Source organism: Rhinopithecus bieti, unplaced genomic scaffold (assembly GCF_001698545.2).
Source record: "Rhinopithecus bieti isolate Rb0 unplaced genomic scaffold, ASM169854v2 scaffold_26226, whole genome shotgun sequence".
In the NCBI taxonomy this organism is placed as follows: domain Eukaryota; kingdom Metazoa; phylum Chordata; class Mammalia; order Primates; family Cercopithecidae; genus Rhinopithecus; species Rhinopithecus bieti.
The window spans coordinates 201,962-216,740 of NW_016811902.1; the positions used below are offsets into that span (position 1 = coordinate 201,962).

Genomic DNA, 14,779 nt, shown 5'->3' on the forward strand with positions numbered 1-14,779 from the left:
AAAAAAAAAAAAAAAAAAAAAAAAAAAAAAAAAAAAAAAAAAAAGAATTTACCCTTTTGCCAGCATGCCAGGTTTCTGGGTTCCCTTTCCCTGAGCAGCCCTAGCAACCTTGCTCTCTGTATTATAGCCCTGGGGCCAAGCTGCAAAACAAAGAAAATTACTATTATCTTTTATTTCATGAAACCACAGACCAAAATCCTCTTAATATTGTAAGATGCTGCCCAAGTGGTTTCATGGAGTAGCCAAATTAATATTTTCCTTTTGGTCAGAGCAAAATATGCCTGACAAAACATAGACGTTAGCCACTTCTCTTAGCAACCAATACTGAACTGGAAAGTTTCAAACTTGCCCCTAGTTGTCCATTTTAGAACACACACAGAGAAAACAGGAGAATAGGAATGCATATTCTAACACAGAAGATAGGAAAGGGAAAGGAAAGAAAGAGGGAGAGAAAAGCATTGACTGCAATGGGTTGGGGAAGGCAAGGAGCTCAGTGAAGCCAGAGAAAGACTCACCCATTGCAGCAACAGTGAATCAGAAGTTCAAGAAGACACTTGTTAGTAGCAAAGGGATCTTTTCCAGCTGTCCCATCTGATCTTAGGTTTTCCTCTGAGGGGAGGAAAAGCTCCCTATGTTCTATGATACTGCACATGCCACCCATAACTGTAATTAGACAAAAGTCATTTTCCTTCTGTTAGGAAGTTATGGTTTGTACTGCATGTTACTGTGCACATCCTGTGAGTGGAGAGCAGATAAAGAAGTTATCTGCATACTGTAGAAGTTATTCCCCTCAAGAGATTGCTCAGTTAGATTTTGCTAGGGCTTGTCTGAATAAGTGTGGGCTATTTCTAAACCCCAGAGGTAGGACTGTTCAGGTTGAAGTTATGGTTTAACAATTTAGTTAGCTTGTCTGGGAGAAATAGGGATATTACAGAGAAAATGAATTCACAGGTTGAGTAAATATTAGTGAGCACAAATTGTGGAAAGGCTATTTTGCCCTACAGAAGTCTGGGGTATTTCAACTTTACCAGGGACTGGTGGGAGAATAGTAATTGATCCCTTAAGTAATATAAAGGCATATGAATCTTTCCTTTTGAAGGAAGGGGATATCATTTGCCCTGATTATGCAACATTATTTGGAGGAGAGTTGCTTAGAGAAGGCGATTAGCACAGAGTAGGCAGCTTTTGAATGCAAAAGGAGCATTTATAATTTTACTTGCCACCTCCAGAGTTGCCTTTGGCTTTGTTCTGTTGATGATATCTGAGTTGTTAGCTGCTGGAGCAGAGAGCTCCTTCCACTAAAGGCCATTAAGAGTTGGAATTCTGTCCTGGGGCCCTTGTGGTAGAGAAGGCAAGTCACACAGGGCTTTTCCCTATGTTTATGCCATTGGGGCAGTTTGCCTTCCAGTGGCCTGGCTTCCTGCACCAATGGCAGTTACCTGGAAGTCTCCCCTTGGGGCAACCTGGAGGGTGCTGGAGAGCTTGTAAAGCAGTCCATAGTTGAGTCTGCCTCCTGTCTCTGCATTTTCCTTTTCTTAGCCCAGTCCTCTTTATTCTACTCTCAGTTATAAAAGACTGAGAAGGTGAATTATATATATATTATATATATTATATATATATGTAGTTTCCCTTTCTTGTAATGTCTTTTCTGGTTTTGCTATATGGGTAGTGCTTGCCTCAGAGTTAAGTTAAGAGACCTCCCTCTGCTTCTATTATCTGGAAAAGACTTGAAGAACTGTTATTATTTCTTCCCTAAACGTACGGTAGAGCTTACCATGAAATCACTTGCACCTGGTCTTTTCTTGGTTTTGGAAGATTATTAATTATTATTAATTTTTTAAATAAATGAAGTGCAAATGAAGTTTATCTATTTTTCCTTCTGTAAGTTTTGGTAGTTTTCGTGTTTCAAGGAACTGGTCTGTTTCATCCAGCTTATCAATGGTAGCTATAGAGTTGTTCGCAGTAACCCTTTACTCTGCTTGAAAGTCCATGGGATGAACAGTAGCGGCCCTTCTTTAATTTCTGATAAATGGTAATTTGTGTCTTTATCCTTTGTTCTCAGTTAGCCTGGCTAGTGGTTTACTGACTTTAATGACCTGTTCAAAGAACCAGCTTTGGGTTTTTGTGATTTTCTCTGATGTCCTGTTGCCTAGTTCATTGATTTCTGCTGTAAGGTTTATTATTTCTTGTCTTCAGTTTGCTTTGGTTTAAATTGTTTTTCTTTATCTAGTTTCTAAGGTAGAATCTTAGGTTATTGATTTTATGTCTTTCTTCTTTTCTAATATATGCATTTAATGTTACATATTTCCCTCTAAGCACTGCTTTTGCTGCATCTCAAAATTTGATAAATTGTATTTTCATTTTCTTTAGTTAAATATTTTCTAACTTATCTTAAGGCTGCTTCTTTGATTTATTTAGAAACATGTTTAATTTCCAAATATTTCAGGATCTTCCAGATATCTTTCTGTTACTCATTTCTAGTTTAATTCCACTTTGGTCTGAGAACATACTTTTTAAGATTTACATTTTTAAAAATTTATTAAGATAGGCTTTATGGCCCAGAATGTGATCTCTCTGGTGAACGCTCCACTCCACGTGAGGTTAAGAATATGTATTCTCTGGCTATTGGATGGAGCACCACGAATGTTAAAACAAGCAAATGAGCACTAAACCTAAATACTATTAGAAGACTGTTCAATTTAAAAGCAGTATTTATAGTTATCTTAAATTTCCTAGGCACTGAGCCTATGTGTAAAAGCATAGAAACAGGGAGTAGGGGTCCAAACCGAATACTTTATTCGATCTTCAAAGTACAAATAAATTGTTCTCTGTCATACTTTGAATGATTTGCACACTGTAAAAATTCTCCTCTTGCAATTTGATGTTAACCAGAAACTGAGCAGATACAACATTATATACGTGAGCTCCTGTGCAAGGAATAAACTTAATGTGATTTTTTCTATAATTATGATTACAGTTGGAGAGATTAAAGTTTCTATGCCAGTTTTTTAAAAAAGAAGTAAGGAAAGGCGATGTTTGCCAAATGCAAAGAGGGAGACATTTTATTTTAGTTTCCTAAGAGATTATTAAAATAACATTTCATAAAAGCTACTTCTAAGGTTATTTGAAATTCTTCATTTATATGACACCAGTTTCTAATTTAAACATAATTGGAGAGAATAAATTGGGAATAAATTACAAAGAAAAGGAGGTAAAAGCACGTGCCACTGACTAGTAGCTTCTATAGCAGTCTCTTTGACTATTTTAGTCAATAAGACTACAGTCGGAAGGTTTGCATTTTGCCAGCCACTCTCCTGATGACAAAATTATTCTTTCCATAATCTAGTAACATCTAGCCTAGGCACTACACAACAGAATAAATAAAAACTGAAAAATAACTTGAAAAGTCAACTATTACAACTTTAACTAATTCAACAAAATTCAATCAACTAACCAACTGAGCTCTAGTTAGATTTCACTCAAACCATTTCACCAATTCTTACGTTTGGGTTCTAAAGCTCACCATGGTATGTGGTGTTGAAATTCCAATTATATTGATTCAAAATTAACAATGCTCAGCCAGGTGCATGGCTCACGCCTGTAATCCCAGCATTTTGGGAGGCCAAGGTGGGCAGATAACTTGAGCCCAAGAGTTTGAAACCAGCCTTGGCAACACAGCGAAACCCTGACTCTACAAAAAATGGAAAAATTAGCCAGATATGGTGGTGCACTCCTGTAGTCCCAGCTACTCAGGGGGCTGAGGTAGGGGATCACTTGAGCCTGGGAGACGGAAATTACAGTGAGCTGAGATAATAACACTGCACTCTGGCCCAAACAACAGAGTGAGACTTTGACTGAAAAACAACAACAAAAAAATGCTCTATAAATTTTCTTACTCATGTTACAAGTTAACCAACCTATATTTCAACTTTGGATAGCCATGCTATTTCTATTCCGACAATATGATTGAATAAAACAGATGCCAAGCAATGAAGCAAAAGAAAGGCCTCATAGTAGAATTTTGCTTTCCAGTTCAACGAGTGGAGGTAAAATAATAAGATCTCTTAGCAACAGCCTAATTTTTCAATGTAGTAATTCTTTTGAAAATTACCTTTTGTTGAATCATCCTCTATTGGCTGTTTGAACAACGTAATATCCTTGAAAGTACACAGGAACAAGACCACCTTTTCATGTTCATTTCTTATTGGTGCAATTTGCATATAAAACCAAACAGGGGTTCCTGTAACAGAGAGAAGTCGGGGAAAGGACATTAGAGTGTGGCATGGCCACAGCAATGTTTTGGTCTCCTGGCTTCTTTCTTCCTTCAGCTGCCAACAGCTATGCCAGGAATCAACAACAAAACAGTAGCATATTAATTACTACAAATAATCAATAAACGTTTGATTTGGTATCAACTACCAGTTATTCAAATTTAACGTACACAGTATTCAAGCCAAAATATCAAAATTCTAAAGTAAAGCACAGGTTGTCATTTCACAGTGCAGCCTACTTAAGCAATCCCAGCATCACCTGTAGGTCTGCGTCCCTCTACCACTGCTACTCTCTCCAACTTTCTTCTGAGAGTCTTACCAATTGTGATCACTCATACCTGCTTCTCTCGTCTTGTCAGTTTGACAAGTGTTTCCAATTAACTGCAACAGCCATACCTGATCCTCTAATAAGCATTCCTCTTAGAGGGACATCTAAAATACTGTTTCTATCCCAAGGCTCTCATCAGTCAGATAGACTTATATGATAGCTCTATGGCTTTGACTGCATCCCCACATCAGAGAGAGAGGATGTCAGCAAAACTTGATGCCCGATGTACACAGAAATCTACTTGAAACTGTTAAGGCAGCCTGAAAGAAAAAAAAAGACATGTCCCCAGCCTTTGAGATCCCCAGGCATCTTTTCAAGCCACCGCTTCCTACCTCGCTCACTCAAAGAGCATGAAGCTGGACTCTATCGACACATTCTTCAAAGGATGGCTACTGCAGACTCTGTCCTCTAGGGCAGAGGGTATCAAAGTATTCAAGGCTTACAATTTGGACAAATCAGGAACTGGCATATAACAAATATAAATATGTGACGGCACAATAAATGCCTTCAAAGGTGTGATTATCTGTTAGGTGATAAAACACTGAAGGAAGGTGCCATTACAATCAAAGAGACACATTTACATTACAATCAAAGAGACACTTTTCTCATCATATTTTCTTCAAGCCACAGTGTGGTAAAGCCCCTCCAAATATTCTATTTTAAGACACAAAGGTTTTTATAAGGTTTAGGATTTAGGGAGTGAACCATGCAGCTATTAATCATCTGTAGGTAAGACCCTAGCATTTTACTAGCTTCCATTGAGAACTGAATAAGAAGCATTTCTATTCCCATAGCCTAAAAAAATAAAAAATTAAAAAGTCACCTAATGTCACCACAAAGGGGAATTTTTCATTTAGACAAGATGAGATAACTACCAAGCTCAAGAATTCAGAGAATTAAAGAAAGAAGATTTCTATGGGACTATTCAGCTGTGACAATCAGGTTTTTTGCAACCCCAGGGGGCCCTATGGAAGGACGTGGCCCTTTCCAAAATGATGGTAGAATAAGACACAGACCTCAGAAATAATCACATCATCTCCCCTAGAGGCTTGTTCATTTTTTTCTGTTTTCGTATTTTACACAGCATGTCCAGGAACTGTGAGTGATGTGCACAGTTTTACAAATCACCAGGCCCAGACGTTAGTGGATACATGGCCTATGGCTATTCCAACACAGTGAGCTTGAGGCAGAAGGGTCATAAACAAAGAGAAAAGGGCACTAAAAAAAGAAGTCATTTTCCAAGGTCTGTTAGAAATCCGAACAGAAAGAGATGATGTTAGATTTCACGCCCTCCTGTGAAAACTGCAACTTTTCAAATTCTGGCAGAGTCTGGGCTCTCTTTACAACTGCTTTAGATATGAAGGTAATTGTTTTTCAACTTTCCAAGCCACAGGGTCATACTTCCCCCAAGTAGGCTCAGTATTTGCCAAGTATCTGGTGATAGATCCTTCATATTCTGGATTTGGGGTTCAGAGGGCTGGGGAGTCTGGGAGGGTTAAGCAGAGGAACCTGCTGCCACTGAATCTCAGTGCAGAGTTTCAGCATTGATGACTTGGAGGAGCCTCAGCTGTCAATTCTGCCTTTGAGTACACAGAAAGAGCTATTTTAAGCTCAGAGCTATCATTTCTTTCCCCACAGAAGAAACAGCCCCCTGCTAATCAGAGCACTGGACCTACAGAACAGAGGCTGCAAACTAAAATTTCAATGGTGATGCATATTCAGTCAGATGCCTCAATTCCCCCATTTGCAAAATGATGTTTAACCTAATTACTTAAAGGAAGTAGTGGCACATAGCCATTCCCAAAACAGTTTTCTACAGATGTGAATTTTCTACATAACATTTTTTTAAATCACAAAATATTTTTCTCAGTTGATATTCAAAACCTTTCAGCTATTTGCAAGACTTTTTAAAAGCTGCAATTAAATAGCAAAACTCCACATGGATAACACCTATCCTTCCCTAAAGAGGAAAACAAAAACAAAACCCAATGTAGATAGCACACAGAAAGGAGGCATGAGTTTTAATTTACAATGCTATGGGGTATATATCCTATTGGCTATAAGCAGGAACTTATCTGCATAGAGAGTTATCAGGAAAGAACCAGTAGGCCTGAACAATGGTCAGATAATAATTTCAATCCATTAACATAAGGCAAAATATCTAAACTACCTTGGAAGGACTTCTGGAAATGTAAAATTCAAGGAATTACTAACATGATTTAAAGTAAATAAGCACAAATTCCACTAAGATATTTTGTTGTGGTGGTTGTCATTACAGGGTCTTGCTCTGTTACCCAGGCTGGAATACAGTAGCACGATCATAGCTCACTGCAACCTCGAACTCCTGAGCCCAAGCGATCTACCTGCCTCAGCCTCCCGTGAGTAGCTGGGACTACAGGCATGTGCCTTCATGCCCAGCTTTTCTTTTTTCATAGAGGCAGGGTCTTGCTATGTCACCTAGGCTTCACTAAGATATTTTTGAGAAACTCAGAAACTATGGACTTGTCTTTGGGGCTTTAAAGTCGGGCAAATGTTTGTTTATTTTTGTTTAAATGCCAGAGAGTGAATGACCTTAGTTATAGGGAATATTCTTACATTATTTGCTAAATTTGGAGTACATATCTAAATTATTGAAGAGTTAACAAACCATATGAAAATGAAGGGTTTTTTGGTATACAGGTCTCCTACAAATTATCAATATGTATTTAGACCTGGCAAAAAAGACCCAGAAAGCACCTACAGCCTGCCTTTTCTCTTGCAGAGGACAGAGCTGACCATTCAGAAGGGATTGTTTTCTAGGTGACAAGCCAGGTGACATCTAGCTATGACTTCAAACTGAAATATCTCTTTGGCCTTGATGTAAAATGAAAGATAAGATAAGCCATTCCTTAAGTAAAATTACTAAACACAAATGTTTCCATTATCAAGTGCACTACTTTGAGGCAATGCCTAACACTGTTATTCCTTTATTAGTCTACTAATAAAAAGAGAAATCAAATTTTAATTCCAAATATTCCACAGATAAAAAATGTTTCAAGTAAATGGACAGGATAAATTATGCTCCACAAGATCCAACAGGCACTGAACATGGAACAGACATTGCCTGTTGAAGCGAGAATGTTTTCCAAACTTGGGAAGAATTTAGTAACCATCAATTTCCATCAAAGATAATAATGGACTTTGCTATCATCTGCTATTAGCAATAAATAAATTGACTCATCTTATGAAGTGACTGTTCATTTGAAAAAAGAAAGAAAGAAAATTTGTGGAAAGAGCAAAAGATAAAAGTAAGTAACCATGCAAATAAAGTGAATTAGAAAGGGGACTGAGTTGTTGAGTACACTCGGTTTTTGTTGGGTTGGTTTTTTCCCTCCAAACTCTGATGGAAAGTCTATATCATGAGATATTATGTCACTATATAATACCTTACCACATACAAATCTCATGCCAGAGAAAGTTCCCAACAATCAGTACAAATTTACCAAATGTGAATGATCTGTTCTGAGAACAATGACTACTTTCTACTAGGCTTTCTCACAAAAGAGCCTCAGGCTGGCAAAAGGCTGTATTGGTAGAGATTCCCCTCAAGTAGCTACCACATATTCACATTGTCTGTGTTTGTGTTGAAAGGTAATTCCACATATCCAGTGTTAGCAATTACCATTTTCTTTAACCATAAGAAGAAATTAATACATGTATCTGTCAATTTTAGTTGTTGTCACATAATTATAGGATCTTTATCATAAGTATTAATTACAAAATGTTGTGCTCCTGATACGAAAGTCATATTTAGGATGCATCTCATTTTTCTTCCATTCCTCAAAAGGTTGCTTTCCATAGGTAGAATTATTTATTAATTTTATTATCTAATTTCACCAGCAACCTCTGCCCCTGCCAAGAAAAGAAGCAATAGAAGTTTTACATGCTTTCTACATTTTAGCTCCACTATGACTTACCAAACGTAATATTCATAAAGAGTTGGCACATCTTATTAATAATTGAGATACCTACTGTTTTTCTTGTACAGAAGAACTTCAAAGCAGTTTGACTCATAGTTGTCAAAAGTTTGCCTTACTTTCTCAATGGTCTTCTTGTCAGTCAATTCCCCATACATAAAACTGGAGGGGAAAAAAAAAGAAACAATCGATTTCACTTTTGTGTTGCCTTTCAAACGCTACAAAAATCATATAGTTGTCTTTGATTAAATAGTCAAATGTGGTTACAAAACATAATGTTGCTCCTCCACAATGAACTAAAATATTCAAATCATGAGAGGCAGTTCTTGCTTTACACAGTTCCCGCATGCACAGATTTCAGTCACTATGGTTTAGTTAAATTACACCAGTTCCACAACACAGTTCAAATTTCAGTTACCATAGTATGTTAACCGAGTAATTGCACAAAGCGCAAGCTTTGCTGCTTGATCTTCAGTCTACAAATCACTAGAAAAATAACAGATGCACCTTCACAACTAGTCACTGATCACATCACTTCTTTCAAAGTATGTCAGTACTGGTAACAGCACAGCTGTTATTCAGTTCACGCACAGACTGAAAAGCATGTAGTCATATTGCCTCCTTGTCTCTCAGTGATAAACCTACGTGACATTTTACAAAAATGGATAATCAAAAGCAGTAAGTAGCCAACAAAAATTAAAGTCCACCAAAGAAATGACAAATAATAATGTTGGAAGTGGAATTCAAATTGAACATAAAAGAAGTTATGAGAGAAATAGGTGACCATGGAAATGTCGATACTGCTGCCATTTGGGAGACTCTAGCTATGCAGCCAAAAGGACTTAGTGAAGGTGAACTCATCAATATAAATGAGGAAAGTGGTTGTAACAAAAAGGATGAAGGTTTCCCAGAGGAGGTGACACCAGTTCAAAAACAAAGAAACAAACAAAAGCTCCTCATTAAAGGAGCTCTAGTACATTGCTCACAATAGTAAAAGTGGAAGAATAAAATATTTGAAATTAATTCTAACTTAGAAAGGAGGGTGACAATTTTCGAGGAGATAGAAAAGATGCTGCCTTTATACAGAAAGTTATATTCTGAAAAGGCAAATATTGTTCAAATGACTTGTGATAAGTTTTTAAAGAATAAATAAAACACTTCCCCCATTCTCAATGTTTCTAATGTTCAAAATCACAGCATACTACATAAATATGAGTTTTACTATTATATTCAGCTCCCTTCATTGATAACCAACAATAAGAGAATTTTAATGTTTTGACAAACATTTTTAAAGATGCTAAAACAATCATAATTTTTATTGAGTATTAAGATCGTTATTATGTGGTTTCAGCTTGCATATACCTTGTTATGTTTCCATACTATCATAATAAAGTGAGGATTGCATATTATACATATAATGCATTGACATTCTCATCATTTCAGGAGATTTCCTTAAGACAGGTACAAGTGTGGCTAGCGGGAGGGAAGTAAAGCTGGCATCTTGAAAAAATCATACATTATTACAGTTGTTAGAGGAACATACAAAACACAGATTAAGGAATGAATGTCTATATTCCACAAAAACTTTCCAATGTTTGACATTCTCTATTTTTCTAAGAGAACCTTGGCAAAAGTCTGATTATCTAAATAACAGAACTCACTCAATAACTACATGCCTCTAAAACTCCATTCTCAATGCTTTCAAAATCATCAGTTGTACATCTGGTTTTAGATCCACAGTTCTGCTGATCGGTATGACTGTCCAGACCATTTCTTCCACCAGGAAAGAAAATGTGGCATTACTGAATACCTTAACTAAGATTTTGAAAGATCAAATATTTATCTTTGTTATTGCTTTTCTTTCAGTTTTCAAAGAGTTCACATATTGACCAGAGGCAGATCCAAAGTGTGGTGGAGGCTGAAGCTTATACAATTTGTGGAGCCCTCCTTAAGAAAAAGAATACAAAATTATAAAACAAGATTAAGAACAGAGCCTCGAAAGACATGCATTCAAATGAGGGCCCCTGAAGGTTCAGATTCATTATCTTCATGGAAAATCTACACCTGAAATTATCAATCAATAAAATTTACAACCTAAAAGGCATAGTTTATCAGCAAGATTCAGTAATGACACACAGGACCCAATAATAGCACCACATTACAACTGGAAATTACACGACAACTCAAGCCCACCTTCTATAACACCAACCTAAGCAACTAGAATTCTAGAAACTAAGAAACGAAAGTAGATAAGGCAGATTGTCCAAGCACTAAGAAATCTGAATCCTTCATTTTTAATATATTTAATTTAAAAGAAAATTTTATTTGTCATTAAAATAACAAAATAAGTAAAAAGATCTCAGAATAAAATGACAGACTCTGAATTCCATATCTTATATCTAGACTAACACAGGAAACCTCAAAGCGTACCTGCAAGCTGGCATTGAAAAGCCACTGTTCCTTTTAGAGCTGAAATTTCAGCTCTTGTGAGTTTTATAAAAATCTCTTGAAGGCATTACAATTAAATTAAAATTATTCAGCTAAAGAACATAAAGCAACTCCTCTCCCAAAAAAAATTAGATTAATACTGTACATAATAGTTTTATAGACAAGTGAACTTTTTTAATCAGTTTTTTACTAACTGTTATTTTCAATTAAAGAATCTTAATAAAGCAGAAACATTTTAAAATTCAAGATAAGGGCAATAAACTAAGTAAATGTTTGTAGTCTTAAAAGAAAGAAAAACCATTTCACGCTGCTACTAAATGACAGGTGTCTATGGTTCAATAAACTGAAACATAATATTCACAATTGGCCAACAGAAACAATAAGAAAGAATTTATAATACAGCAAGCAACTAGGATAAAATTATCAAAATTAACTCTAAAAGATTTAAAAGTAAGTTACAACTCAAATTTTAAAAAAGAAGCTCTTTGAGGGATTGGTTTAATAACACCAACTAAGAAAAAATGCAACACAGGTCTGATGCAACTAAAATTCTAAAGAGAAGAAAAAACAAACAAATAATTTTAAATAAGCTATTAAAATTCACAATACACCTCCATTAGTTAAGTCCTTCCAATGCTAACATCACTTATCCTAGGAAAATAAAGGCACTTAAGAAAATAATCCTATATTATTAAAATCCGAATACTGTTTTAAAAAATAATCTTTCATTTCTTGCATTGTTCCACTCGGATTTTTCATTTATTATACCACATATTTCCAGTGACAGAACATGTATTTGAAGGGGTGAAATGTAGCAGTTAAATAATAAGAGGTATTTGAAAACAGAGTATAAAGGATGTCAGAAATGTACTCTCTATCTATCCTCCCAAGGCAAGTGTTCTGGAGGTTAATTCAATCTCTGAAAGTATTTTCATCCAAAGTTGTCCAAGCCATACCGATAAATCAATGACTCCCCGTTCTCTATGGGTACGGCACATTTGTTGATTTGCTTGACTCTGTCACATGTGAATGTTCAAATATTTTAACACAGTTCCTGAAGCCTGACTCAGGATGAGTGAAGCTCAATGCAGTCTTTGAATGGTTAATGGAATTTGAGGGGTCACAAATTATAGAAATAGTAATCAACAGGCTTTAGAAACCATATATAATAATTTTACATAGTTTTCATATCTTCTACTAAATATCCTCAAGGAATATGTAATGGAAATATTTTTAAAATTATAAAACTTCCACTTGCTCTCTTACATAGGATGCCAAGCTCCTCCTTGGTAATTATAAATGAACTACTGCACTGTTCCTTTATTGAAAGACAAACAAAATTGGATTCACAGAAGCAATCTATATCTCTGTTATAATATTGGGCAGTCATGGTATAACAGAGGACTTTTGTATTTGGAGGACCACTTACAAACTGGATAATTTATGGGCAAGTCTTGTGTCCTCTCTGACCCATAGTTTCTTCATCAGTAAAATGATGACAATAATAATATAACTCAAAGCATGACAAAAGGATAATGCAAATAAAGTTACAAATTGTAACATGTTACACAATGGTTGAAATATGACTGGAATGTACAGATGGGATTAGAAGGCCCCTTCCCAATCCCAGCCTCACTCTCTAGCTTCTCCAGGATTCTCCAGGAACCATGCTTTCCAAAAGGCAGGATCACTGTGCCTTAAAGGGAGATGTGCATGGTTCTGTGAATCTTCTTTCTTCACAAGCTCATGAGGTTGAAGCACTCACTCACTCAGAGCCTGCTCCTGTATAATCTGGCCACTTTTCTTGTCACACAACTGACTGGTTTCATCTTGGGAATAAGGAATAAGTTTTCTTCAGGCCTGTTCTAGGCCATAACCGCTCGCCTAGGCATCTGGCAGTTACCTTTCATGTGTATCTGACCTAGAAAACTTTGAAGAACAGGTGGTTTGGGCTTGTAGCAGGATTTACTTATTCTTGGATCCCTTGCTCTACTATCAAAATCTCACAAACAAGCCTCATTATAATACCTAGCAGTAAGAATGGCTACAATGATTGAAAGACTTCCAAAGGAGAAAAGACCCTTACAACTCTGAAGAAAACATAACCTAATCATGAGTTCCACCAATTTCTCTTACTCTGCTAAATGTACAACAGTGTGTCTAGACTAAAATGCAACAAACATTCAGTCACCATAGTACAGGGTAATATTATCTGCAGGCTGTAGTTCACAGATTAGCAAATGCTTCATCAAAAAAAGCAACACAGATAGCCTTAACGCAGTGGGTAAATGTGGTCTCCAGCTCAGAACTGGCCACAACCATAGAATCATAAATGTTAATGGGAGGTGGACTGAGATCTGCCAAGAGAAAGCCTGAGAGAAGGGAAGTTAAGTAGGAAAAATTAAAAACAAATAAGAATACAGTTTTCAGCCAGGCGCAGTGGCTCACACTTGTAATCCCAGCACTTTGGGAGGCCGAGGCAGGCGGATCACCTGAGGTCAGGAGTTCAAGACCAGCCTGGCCACGTGAAACCCCATCTCCATTAAAATACAAAATTAGCCAGGCGTGGTGGTGGGCGCCTGTAACCCCATCGACTTGGGAGGCTGAGGCAAGAGAATCACTTGAACGCAGGAGGTGGAGGTTGCAGTGAGCCAAGATCGCACCATTGTACTCTAGCCTGGGCAAAAAGAGAGAAACTCTGTCTCAAAAATTAAAAAATAAAAAAAATACAGTTTTCAAAATCTGAAAGAGGTAGTTTTGGAATAAATCAAAGACACTCCTTTATACAGAGAATCATAACAAAAAGGTTTCACAACCCATTGATTTATATGGTGTTCAAAGGATTTCACTGGAATAAATAAATGGTTGATCCATGACATGTAATTAAGGAAAAACAGGGATAGCACTGTATATCTCTAACCTTTGGAGACTGATATCACCAAGGCACCTCTGCCCTTCAATACTTTTCATCAGTTTCATCGTGAGAAGCACAGCCCTCAGCCAAATGGAGCCAGACTGACTGGCATCCATCATCTGTCACGTGCTCTTGGTAGCTGCTGAGATAATCCTGTGTTCATAAAAATGCTGTGAGATCTGTCCAATAAAGTGTTTCTAATATCTCTGACTAATTGTCTAACTTGACGGGGTTGGATAAGAGATTGTAAATGGCCTTTCAAAAAAGTTCATTTGAGAGCATCTATCTACCCCTCAATCCTGCCTACCTAAACTACCTGATTGTTCTTCTCACCCCTCTATCCAAAGCAAAAACAAAAAACGACAGCAGAATAGGCTCTTAAACATTTCAGGTTAATTAGAAGTAGAATGCTAAAGTGGTTCCTACCTAATCTATGACAGCATATCCCAAATGTCAGAGCTTCTACAGGTCATGAGATAAGATCACATGCTTTTAAATGTCATTCTCCCAAAGTCTATAATCTCTTTTAAACATGCAATACTTTTCATGTCCTCCAGTAAACAGGAAAACAGTCCAAAGGCGTGGAAAATGCAATGTCCACAGTAAAATGGACAACGTTTGAAATTCCTAGGTATCCAAAAGTGTTATAGTGTCATAATTTTAGCTAAAACAAAAATGAGACAATACCTAACACACATCAGATATTTTCAAATAGGAATTTCAGTACTATTATGACATAGCAAAGATGTAGGAAAACTAGAACCCTCACTAATGGCTGCTGAGAATGGAAACAGAAGGTTACTCTGGGCAACAATTTCACAGCAGTTAATTTACAAACTCTGCATATATTCTATTATCCAGC

The 14,779-nt window shown here is 36.6% G+C and overlaps 1 protein-coding gene across 1 annotated transcript in view; it reads right to left on the reverse strand.

The window, feature by feature from the left end:
• Positions 1 to 14,779, reverse strand: part of LOC108544292 (potassium voltage-gated channel subfamily H member 5) — a gene marked incomplete at its 3' end in the record, with an annotated part of 202,468 nt that overhangs the window by 154,290 nt on the left and 33,399 nt on the right. Inside the window, exons 3-4 of the mRNA XM_017895350.1 lie at positions 8,611 to 8,717; positions 4,112 to 4,240 (exon numbers count right to left, since the gene is read on the reverse strand). Of these exons, the coding sequence (XP_017750839.1) occupies positions 4,112 to 4,240; positions 8,611 to 8,717 (236 nt within the window). The remainder of the gene's footprint in view (positions 1 to 4,111; positions 4,241 to 8,610; positions 8,718 to 14,779) is intronic.